The sequence below is a fragment of the Phocoena phocoena genome, chromosome 10 (assembly GCF_963924675.1).
Source record: "Phocoena phocoena chromosome 10, mPhoPho1.1, whole genome shotgun sequence".
Classification (NCBI taxonomy): Eukaryota; Metazoa; Chordata; class Mammalia; order Artiodactyla; family Phocoenidae; genus Phocoena; species Phocoena phocoena.
Window position 1 is genome coordinate 40036987 of NC_089228.1, and position 12212 is coordinate 40049198.

The 12212-nt window shown below is 37.7% G+C and overlaps 1 protein-coding gene across 1 annotated transcript in view; it reads left to right on the forward strand.

Annotated features, from left to right (window-relative positions):
- SMARCC1 (SWI/SNF related, matrix associated, actin dependent regulator of chromatin subfamily c member 1) overlaps positions 1–12212 on the forward strand; it is a 178098-nt gene that overhangs the window by 46168 nt on the left and 119718 nt on the right. The window contains exons 7-8 of the mRNA XM_065886493.1: positions 2759–2828; positions 6151–6226. Of these exons, the coding sequence (XP_065742565.1) occupies positions 2759–2828; positions 6151–6226 (146 nt within the window). The remainder of the gene's footprint in view (positions 1–2758; positions 2829–6150; positions 6227–12212) is intronic.

Below are 12212 nucleotides of genomic sequence, written 5' to 3' on the forward strand. Positions count from 1 at the left end.
TTGAAAAAACAGCCACATCTCCCACTCTTTATGGTCTGGCATTGTACAGGGGAAGACCTTCACCAGTCAGCTCAACTTGAGATCCTGGCATCCCTCAAACAGTTTCTGGGCTTGAGTATGTAATTTCTCAGTTAGAGAGGTTTGCTGGCTCCTCTTTCAGGAACTTATAATCTCTTGCTCTCTCTAGTGTCTGTCTGCTGTACCACAAGTTTACTGTTGCTGCAGCAAGCCACTGAGTGAACCCTCTTTGATCTCTGGGGTGCCCAGGCTTCCAGAGTATGCTGGTTCCCCATCAGCACTCTGAGTTAGTTAAGACAGAAACCTGTCCCTTGGGCAGCCCACCTAAAAGCCAGAACACTGGATGTTTATTCCCTCTAATTTTTCCCTGCCAAGGAAGAAGTTGGGTTCCGTGTGCTTTCTCCTCATCACAGCAAGCTGAGCCAGCCATCTGTGGCACTGTGTTTCTCTGGTGCTACAGTAAACCTCTGAGCTCTTTTTTCTTCTCTGTGACCACCGCACATCCAAAATATGCCAATTCCATTAGTGTTCCAAGTCAGGTGAGACAAACTAGTCCCTTGGCAGCCCCCTGAAAAGTAGGAACGTTGAACACACATCCGTTCTTTTCAGCCCAAGGGAGAAGCTGAGAGCTGAGCTTTTCCTCGTGATCCTGCTGAGCTCTGCTGGCTTGGGGGAATTGTAATTGTGGTTGATATGAAATGACTTTTCTTACTGTTTCAATGCAGCTGTTTTCGACTTCGAGCTTCCCTGGGGTAGTGTGACTTCTTAATTGGTTTCCGGGCTTTCTGGATAGTATATTGTTAAGTCGTCTCTGGTGGAACAAAGTCTGAGCCTTCCTGTTTGCCACTTTGCTGACATCACTTCCTGTGTGTTATTTCCTTTTATGGTCAAATAACATTCCATTGTATGAATATACTACCTTTTGTTTAGCCAATGGAAAGTTGATGGACATTTATTTATAATAATAATGACATTATGTTTATGTACAAGTTATTGTGTGGACTTATGTTTCCAATTCTCTTATGTTTATACCTAGACAATGAATTGCTGAGTCATACTGGCAACTCTATGTTAAACATTTTGAGATACTGCCAACCTGTTTCCCAAAGTGGTTGTACCATTTTACAGTCCCATCAGCATTGTATGAAGATACCAATTTTGCTACATCCTCATCAACACTTTTAATTTCCTGGTTTTTAATATTAGCCTTTCTAGTGAGTGTCAGTATCTCTTTGTGATTTTGATTTGCATTTCTCTAATTGTTAATGAATTCCAAGTATCTTTGCATGTGCTTTTTGGACATTTGTATATCTTCTTTGGAGAAATGTTTATTCAGGTCCTTTGCCTATTTTTTGTTGGATTATTTGTCTTTTTATTGTTAGTTGCAAGAGCTGTTTATATATTCTGAATTTGGACTAAATTGTACTTGTAAAATTAAGTTTTTTTATACTGATTCTGTGTAACTTATTGTCATTTCCGGGCATAGTGTGAATTCACATCTCTAACTTTTAGTTATTTCTGCTACTGGGAAAATTTTCAAAGATAGTCAGTGTCACAATCTTTATAAAAGTCAGCTGTAGAAAGGATAGATATCCTTTTTTCTTTACCTCCTAAAGCTGCACAACCTTTGAGATAGATTTTGTATTCTATGTAAAAGACAGCTCTTACTAGAGAGTCTCAGTATATTTTATTTATACAGAGCGAGTTCTGAAAGGCCCACTGGCCTTTTCACTTTTTCCTTGGCCATCTTGGGATATCAGGTTAAGGAATAGGGCCTGATTTCTTTCAAGATAGTAAGGTGAGCAGTTGGATACTTAAAAAAGGGCATAGGCATGTGGCCTTCATGGCTTTAGTCAGTGAAGGTGGGGCTATTTCATGTTGAAATTGGCAATGAGAAGCCAATTTTACTTGGCTGATTTCACTTAGTTTTTCTATTTTGCTATTATGTGAGGTTCAAGGGGCTTACCTCATCATTTCCCTTTTAGTACTAGAAACAAGTTTTCTAAGCTAAATTTAGACTACCAAAGGAATCATCCCAAGTACTGAAATGGAGATGTGATTCAACTGTGATTAAATCAACAAGAATCATGTGATTATATAAATTTGCACCTATCTTTGGTAAGGAAACTTGAAATCAAAATATCTACATTATGTGATCATATTGTTTACACTCTTGTTGGGAGGACTATATTAACAGATAGGAAGTCATTAAAGAATAATAAAAATAGTATTACTGTTAAAACCTTTGATGTAGCACTATAAAGTGCTATAGGACACCAGAGAAAGTGGATCTGGAGGAAAAAGAATAGTTGGTAAAACTTTCATCAAGGAGATGAAGCATGACTTACACCTTGAACGATGTGTAGTAATTGCAGAGCTTCACAGAAAAAGGGAGGAGACGTTCTATATGGGAAATGAGGCAGTAAAGAATATAGTGATACTGATTTGGATGGATCTGGAGACAAATAGGCAGGTGGATGGGAGGGGAGAATATTTTAAATACTAAAGTAGACAGTTGGTTTTGTCAAGAGCGGTGGATAATAGGCCTAGAATCTAGTAAGTCTGAATACACAGCTGAAAAACTTCCCCTTAGTATGGCAGATAACATTCAATTAGGAGGAAGGATTTTGGGGAGGAGCTTACTAGCAAACCAAAAACTCTAGGTAAAAGTTAAGTCTAAGTAATAGTTTATTCATTTGTTTTGTCAGATTGACTAAAGTTTTTTCTTTTTCCCTTTCAGAAGAGTGGTTGAGACCTGTGATGAGAAAAGACAAGCAGGTGTTAGTGCATTGGGGGTTTTACCCAGACAGGTAATGTTGATATGTCCTTACATCTGGTATAAAGAGTTTTGTCAGTGCAAGCCAGAATTATTTATATATAGTTTCGCTTTCTGAATAGCGACAATTTTGTTGATTTGTTTCAGTCATTGAACTCACTTCTTTTGAGTATTCTCTTACTGACTTCCTTATTTATTAAGTTATGGAGTTCAGTGAAGTCACAGGCTTTATTTATCTTAAACTGATATGTTTGCTGTGTTTGCCAAAACAGTCCTTCAGTATGGTATTAGACTGCTAGTTTAGATTTGTTTCCTTTAAGAAATGAATTTTTCTTCTGGGTATTTTATGACTGGTTAGTTTTATTTTATTTATTTATTTTAAAATACCTATGCCATTCTATTATGGATGAAGTTATTTTATGTCTAAAATGAAGTATATATCATAACTCATACAGTGTTTATCTAAATGTGCATAAAGAATATTATAAACAAGAACAAATGTCAGTGAGAATGGTGGTTATTGTTTAATTAAAATTATGCCTGCATAGGGGGCATTTAGGAATAAGGATAACCTTTCACGTACTTCATCTTCTTAAACCTACGGTAGAGCTGTTTAAGTGTTCATTTCACTATTTTCAAGTGGAGAGACTCTCCGTTGTGGGTTTTTCATGTCAGACCAGTCTTCTTTCATCTGTATCCACATCCACTTCTAGCCTTACCGTATTATTGGAAGCAAATCCCAAACATATCATTTCACTATTTCAGTAATAAATATTTCAGTATGTATTTCTGAAAGATAAGGACTCATTAAAAAAAATAAGCAGAATACCACTGTCAAACCTAAAAAAATTAACAGAATTCCTTAATGTCAAATATCAAGTCATTGTTGTCATATGATATATTTGATTGATTGATAAGATTGGTATTTGTTGGAATTAGAATTTAAACACATCTTGTGATTAGTTGATATGTTTCTTAAGTATTTTTCAGTTTATAGGTTCTCCCTGTGGGGAAGCCCACCCCGCCTTACAGTGTATTACTTAAGAAACCAGGTTGTTTGTCCTGCAGAGTTTACCACAGTGTGGAATTTTTTATGGCATCACTGTGGTGTATTTGAACATGTTTCTCCATTCTCTGGAGTTGATCAGAATCCATTTCAGTTTAGGGAAGGAACAAGACTTGCATAGGTGTGTGTTCTTCATCAGGAGACATATAATGTCTGGTTATGTGTTGTTTTGAAGTTAATCTATTTGAGTGACTTTATTTTACTTATAAATATATTTTTTGAGGAAGAAATATGTCTTTAGATATCTTCAACTTTTTAAGAATATATTCACAGTTTTCATACAAGTTGACTTAATTAGAACCAAATCAAGTCAGCTTGCTTATCAACCTTTTTTGAACCATAATTGACCACTTTACATGAACTAACATTTTTTTTTAATTAGTAATATTTAAGTAAATACTTTCTAGAGAACATTTCTTATTTTGAGGCTTTAGGTATTCATGGCACTATTAAAACAAACTTTTCAGTATCATAGGAACTATTACAGGAACTCAGCTTGCCTTTGAAACACTTCGGTGGAAACTCAAATATATGACAAACTACATAAAGTATAGGATTGAAATGAATTTTATAGTAACACATTATAAGACATGTTAGCTTGTTTGCTAGCCTTTTGTTTATGTATCAAATAAACTATAATGGCTGGCTCATGTCCTGCCTTCTCAAGGGGCCTTGTTAGTTCACTTTCTTAACTATAGTTTGTGCCCTCACTTCTTATTGTAACATTTTCTTGTCAAGACTTAAAGAATATAAGGTTTTTAATTTTTTTTACTCACCATTGCAGTCTTTACCTGGAATAGTTAATTAATTGGCAAAGGAACTTTTTTCCTCCAACTCATGTTTAAATGTTCCTAGAAAACTTACCAGAGTGCTGTTAATAGGTCTGTTGAGCTGTACTTGTTCCAAATGCTTTTCAGCTGACTTCTGAGAAGTGGCTAAAGGAAGCCAATGCTTGTTACTATACTTATATTTCATTTAGATATCACTTAGCTTTATAATAATTTATTGGCCAGTATAGGAGCATTGATAAAGTTTTAATTTGGTAGGTAATTTTATGCTTATTTCAAAATTGTGGAGTAGGGGGAGTGATTTATATCAGTGAGCTGGATTTCTCTGATAAGAGAACCATTGAGCAAAGACATGTGAAGATAGGAGGGAGTGAGCTAGATGGATATCTGGGTAATGAGGAGCATATGTAAAGGGCATGATGTGGCCACCGTCTGATAGTCAAAGCGTACCACTGAAGCCCAGGTGGGTCGAATAAAACATGAGTGAGGGGAGAGTACTAGGAGATGAGGTCATAGGACCAGATCATGAAGCCTTGGCAAACCACTGTACGGATTTTGACTTTTAACTCCGAGTTCGGTGGGAGCTGGAAGGTTTTGAACAGTTGGACTTAGTTTTTTAAAGGATTGCTCTGGTTGCTATGTGAAAAATGGACTCCCAGGGCCTTTGGGTCAACATGGAAGTTATATAGATCCTAAACATACTTTGAAGGTGGAAGTGGTAGAAGTTGTTGATAGTTTGATTATAGGATGTAATTGAGAGTGAAGTCAAGGATATCTTGCAAGTATTTTGGCCAGAACAACTGGAAAAGTGGAATTGGCATTTCCTGAGAGGAGGATGATTGGCTGGATCATATTGTTGGAGTTGGGATGGCATTATATGTTGAATTTTAAGTGTATCAATATTGGGTTTGAAAGCTTTATTAGACATGTAATGAGAGATGTGGAATTGGCAGTTGAATTTATGAGTGGAATTGGCAGTTGAATTTATGAGGCAGAATTCAGAGAATAGGGCAGGTATGAGATTTCAAGTCATCAGTATATGTTTGAAGGCATAGAACTGCATGAGATGATCATCAAGAGGATGAATAGGTCAGACGATTGTTCCAAAAACTGAAACTTGGGGCCTTCCAGTGTTGAAGAGGTTTGGGAGGAGAGGAGAAACTGGCAGTGGAAACTGAAGAGAGAGGCTTGTGACTAGAAGGAATGCCAGATGATAGTACTGTCTTAGAGGACAAATAAGGGAAATGCTTTGAGGAGTGATCAACATGTTGAAATTCTGTGGACTGAGGCTTTTAAACTTTGGGTTTTACGACATGAAGGTTACTGTAGACCTCTGCAGAAGAGATTTCTTGTCAGAGTGTTAGAGACAAAAGTATGTGATAATTTGTTATTACTGGATCCTAATAGCATTTTTAAAATGTATTTTTACCTCTTGATCAAAGTCTTTTCCGTGAATGAATTTGGGTTCTAATTTGTTTTTCCTTTTTTCATTTTCTTTACAGCTATGATACTTGGGTCCATAGTAATGATGTTGATGTGGAAATTGAAGATCCACCAATTCCAGAAAAGCCATGGAAGGTGAAAGATCCTTTTTAAAACAAAATTTATTCTTACATAACTTAATAGCCCTTCTTAGGTGTTCTCAACAGCAATGTTTTAAAGAGATACAGAACGATGATTCTTCCTTTCTTGTCATACTATTAAGAGATACCTGTGGTCATGAAGACCTCATTATCCAGGTCTTAGATCAGATATCTGCAGTGATGTTTGAGGAGACCCCAAAGGAAAGTTAGATTGTGGTTTGAGAAAGTTGAGAGTGTTAGGAGTGGAGTTGAACATCGTTGATGATGTCATTTAGGAAGGCTGGAAGCAGTGCCTTCGTGGCTTTTATTATGATATAGACGTCTCTTACGTATCATTTCTATTATAATGGTTTCAACTTTTAACGTGGAAATAATTTTGAAAGTGCAGGAATAATACAAAACAAAGTACTGTTTTATACTCTTATTCCAGATTCCCGTTGTTATTATCTTTAAAAAATATTCATGTTTATTTGGTTGCACCAGGTCTTAGTTGTGGCTCGTGGGCTCCTTAGTTGCAGCACTCGGGGTCCTTAGTTGCAGCAGGTGGGCTCCTCAGTTGTGGCCTGTGGGCTCCTTAGTTGCAGCATGTGAGCTTCTTAGTTGTGGAATGCAAACTCTTAGTTAGCGGCATGTGTGTGGGATGTAGTTCCCTGACCAGGCATTGAAACCGGGCCCCCTGCACTGGGAGTGCAGAGTCTTAACCACTGCACCACCAGAGAAGTCCCCCCTGTTGTTAATTATTTAAATAATTTATTACCTGATACAGGGCCCATATTACATCTTCACCAGTTGTCCCACTGATATAATAAGCTTTATAGTTAGTTTTTCCCCTGATCCAGGATCCAGTTCAGGATCACACACTGCATTTAGTTGTCACATCTCTTTAGTCTACTTTAATCTGGAACTTTCAGCCCTTCTTTTTTCTTCTATGACACTGGCATTTTAGAAGTATATAGGTCAGTTGTTGTTGTTTTAGAATGTCCCTGAATTTTAGTTCGTGTATTTCCTTATATTCAGGCTATGTATTTTTGGCTGCAGTACTCCATAACTAATATTGTGTCCTTCTCAGTGCGTCATATTGGCAGCCTCATTTTCCCCATTGTGGCTCATACTTTGATCATTTGTGAAGGTACTGTCTGCCTGGTTTTCCCACTGTAACATTACCATTTTTCTCATTGACATTTAAAATATTTTATAGGGAAATACTTTGAGACTACACAAATATACTTTTCTTCATTGAATTTGTGTCTGAAGGTTTGCTCATCCATTAATAATTTCTGTGACTGAATTAAGTTATTACTGGTGCTTTTCTAATTCTATCCATTCCATCTGTGCTTGCAGTTGGCATTTTGCAGCAGGGACAAGCTTTCCCTTCTCCCATTATGTGTGTCTGTGGTCTATGCATTCACACAGCAGTGACATTACTACCATTCTTTATTTTGATGAATTATCTAAATTTGGCCAGTGGGAACGCCTTTAAGCCACCTCCTGTGACCTTTTGGCATTATTTGATGCATTTTTGCATATCTCCTACTTTCTGACACAAAAAGATGTTCCAAACTCCTTTTTTTTTTTTTTTTAATTAATTTATTTATTTTTTGTTTATATTTGGCTGCATTGGGTCTTCGTTGCTGCGCGCAGGCTTTCTCTAGTTGCGGTGAGCGGGGGCTACTTTTTGTTGCAGTGTGTGGGCTTCTCGGGCTCCAGGTGCACGGGCTTCAGCAGTTGTGGCTCGCAGGCTCAGTAGTTGTGTTGCACAGGCTTAGTTGCTCCACGGCATGTGGGATCTTCCCAGACCAGGGCTCGAACCCATGTCCCCTGCATTGGCAGGTGGGTTCTTAACCGCCATGCCACCGGGGAAGTCCGGAAAATGTTAACTTTTAAAATCCGTCCTTTCTTTGTTAGAAATAAACTTTTTAACTTGACGTGTAGCCTACAGAAAAATTTTTAACCATTCTTTTTGTGTCTCCATGTATGGGTTACAAATAAGTGCTGAATCCTCATTTAGAGTGCCAGTGCAACAATTGTTCCCTTGTGTGATGTTTCTGTGATTTTCACACCCACTCTCCCCCTGATTCCTGGGTATAGTTTATTGGAATGACAAATTCTTATAAGGAATGAGGCAACTGGTAGCATTTCTTTGTCTTGTTTTTAGGAAAATAGAATGACGTTTTTAAAAAAATTATTTGTTTATTTATTTGGCTGCCTTGGGTCTTTGTTGCTGCATGTGGACTTTCTCTAGTTGAGGCAAGCGGAGGCCACTCTTCGTTGCAGTATGCATGCTTCTCATTGCAGTGGCTTCTCTTATTGCGGAGCACGGGCTCCAGGCGAGCAGGCTTCAGTAGTTGTGGCGTGTGGGCTCAGTAGTTGTGGCTCGTGGGCTCTAGGGCACAGGCTCAGTAGTTGTGGTGCACGGGCTTAGCTGCTCCGCGGCATATGGAATCTTCCCAGGCCAGGGCTAGAACCCATGTCCCCTGCATTGGCAGGCGGATTCTTAACCATGCGTCACCAGGGAAGTCCCTAGAATGACTTTTAAAGGAAAATACATTAGCTAAAGAATGCCCACCCTGCAATAAAAGCAATTACAAATACTTTAAATCAGTGGTTTTCAAACTTTGTTGATCATGTATGTCCAAGAAAGCAAAATTAGGAACTATTTACTTTTAAAAACAATATATTTATCTTATTTTTGGCTGTGTCGGGTCTTAGTTGTGGCATGTGACATCTGTATTGCAACATGTGGGATCTTTTGTGGCGACATGTGGGCTTCTCTGTAGTTGTGGCTCGCAAGCTCCAGAGCGCGTGGGTTCTGTAGTTGCAGCCTGCTGGCTATCTAGTTGTGGCTCACGTGCTCAGTAGTTGCAGTGCATGGGGTTAGTTGCCCCGCAGCATGTAGGATCTTAGTTCCCTGACCAGGGATTGAACCCACGTTCCCTGCATTGGAAGGTGGATTTTTAACCACTGGACCACCAGGGAAGTCCCCTACTTCCTTTTATGTTTAGTTAACATATAAAATTTTTCACTAGAAATTTAAATAGTTACTGAGTATGTGGAATCTTTCATGTTTGTTTATTTTTTTGCTTTTATGTTTGTATTTACAAACTAAATAAAAAAATTTTTTTTTTAACTTTTTAGTTTATATTGGAGTATAGCCGATTAACAATGTTGTGATAGTTTCAGGTGCACAGCAAAGAGACTTAACCATACATATATACATGTATCCATTCTCCCCGAGACTCCCCTCCCATCCAGGCTGCCACATAATATTGAGCAGAGTTCCCTGTGCTATACAGTAGGTCCTTGTTGGTTATCTTTTTTAAATTAATTTATCATATTTAAATACTTTTTCTTAATGTATCCTATGAAATCTAAATTGCAATCTGTGCTCACTGTTATCCATTTTAAGAATAAATGCATATGCTTTTTGTTAAAAGTCAAGTGTGTTACATACTTTATTTTTCTTCTTGAACTTGCATTTTTATTTTACCTTCAAGAGAATATAATCCTAGTATAATACTTTTTAATGCTTGAAGATCTTATCCCTGAAACCTAGAGAAAAGGAGCTAAGCATGTCTTTAGTCAGAAAATTTGAACTGGAATTTTAGTTTCTCTATTATTGTATAAAACAATGCTTATGTATTGTTTTGTTGTTCTAGAGGAAATGTGATTGCTATGAGAAAGTTAGCACTTAATTTAAAATGTTAAATTGTGGATATTAACATTTATTAAATATGAATAATAAAAACGGATCACAGTTTTAAAAAACACCTGTGTACTTGCCACTCTCAAAAAAGAACATTACCATTACCATTGAAGCATTCCATGTTCATCCTTTGGCCTGCCCACTCAGAGCTAACCATTATTCTAAATGTTTGGCTTGTCTTTTTTATGCAGTTTTACCGCACACACACACACAAAACTACACAAATCCTGTTTTAGTTTTTACATTTAAAAAGCTTTAATATCAGTGTAATCATATTGTAATTTTTCGTGACTTGCCTTTTTGTTCAGCATCGTTCATCTATAGTATATAGCAGTCCAAGTAATCTCGTGTATGCATATGTCACAATATATCCATTGTAATGTGGGTGGGTGTGGTAGTTTCTACTTTAAGGTACTATGAAAAATGCTACTATGAACTTTCCTGAACATACATCTTTTGTGTTTGTTCTTAATGGAATTACTGGATCTTAGGGAATGCAAACATTCACTTTTTCTAAACAATGCCGTATTGTTTCCAGATGGTTGTAAAATTTTATTTTGCTAAGGGTGTATAAGTTTTCTGGATGCTCTGTATCATGGCCAGTGCTTGGTATATTCTTTTTTTTTTTTTTTTTTCTATTTATTTTATTTATTTATTTTTGGCTGTGTTGGGTCTTCGTTGCTGCGTGCGGGCTTTCTCTAGTTGCAGCGAGTGGGGGCGACTCTTCATTGCAGTGCACAGGCTTCTCATTGCGGTGGCTTCTCTCGTTGTGGAGCATGGGCTCTAGGCGTGGGGGCTTCAGTAGTTGCGGCACACAGGCTCAGTAGTTGTGGCTCATGAGCTCTAGAGCACAGGCTCAGTAGTTGTGGTGCATGGACTTAGTTGCTCCACAGCATGTGGGATCTTCCCAGACCAGGGATCGAACCTGTGTCCCCTGCACTGGCAGGTGGATTCTCAACCACTGTGCCACCAGGGAAGGCCTGCTTGGTGTATTCTGACTTAGTGATATTTACCTATCTACTGGATGTGAAGTGGTGTTTCTTTAGGGTTTTAACTTGTATTTCTCTTATTACCAAATAGCTTTGCCATCTTTTCATGAATTCTTTGACCTTTGGTGTTTCTTCCTCTATGAAGTGCTCGTTTCCACCTTTTGCTTTTTTTTTTCCCATTGCGTTGTCTTTTTCTTTGTGGGTGTTCTTTAGATATTCTGCATACTAACATGCGTGGTTACATCATCAGTTACCTGTGTTAAAAATACGTTTTCTGGGCTTCCCTGGTGGTGCAGTGGTTAAGAATCCGCCTGCCAGTGGAGGGGGCACAGGTTTGAGCCCTGGTCTGGGAAGATCCCACATACTGCGGAGCAGCTAACCCCGTGTGCCACAACTACTGGAGCCTGCTCTCTAGAGCCTGCCAGCCACAACTACTGAGCCCACGTGCCACAACTACTGAAGCTCACGTGCCTAGAGCCCGTGCTCCGCAACAAGAGAAGCCACTGCAATGAGAAACCAGCGCACCGCAACTAAGAGTAGCCCCCGCTTGTCGCTACTAGAGAAAGCCCCCACGTGCAGCAACGAAGACCCAACGCAGCCAAAAATAAAATCAAATAAATAAATTTATTACAAAATAAAAATAAAAAACATAGTTTTCCTAGTAGCTTATCTTTTTGTTTTCTATCCCAAGGTCATCACGACATTTTCTTAAATCATCTTTAAAAATTCTTTAGTTTTGCCTTTAATATATAAAGATCTTTAATCTACCTGGAATTAATTTTTAAACATGTTATGATGTAGGGGAAAAAAAATTTCCCCATATGGTGTTAGATCAGCTATAGTTTCAAGGTGGAAAAATATTAAAGCTGGATTTCTCTCCCCACTGATCCAAGCCATTTCTGTTAAAAGTAAATTTTTATGTATGTTGTGATTTGTTTCTTGACTCTATTATAAAGTTTTATTAGTTATTTGTTTTGACTTGAGTACTCCCACTTTTTTCTTCAGGAGTCTTTTGGGTCTTTGCTGTTTTGTGTAAAGTTTAGAATCAGCTTGTTAAGGTCCATATTAAACAAACTCATTGGGATTTTGATTCGAATTAAATTTAATCTGTAGAACAACTTGGAGAAAACTGACATCTTTACAATACTGAGCCTCTCAATTTGTGGAGGCAATTTATCTCCCAATTTATTTAGGTCTTTTATATCTTTCAGTTAAGTTGTATAATTTTCTTCACATTTCATTGATCGTCTCAGAATGATCATACAGTAATGTATATTTTTGGAAAATTT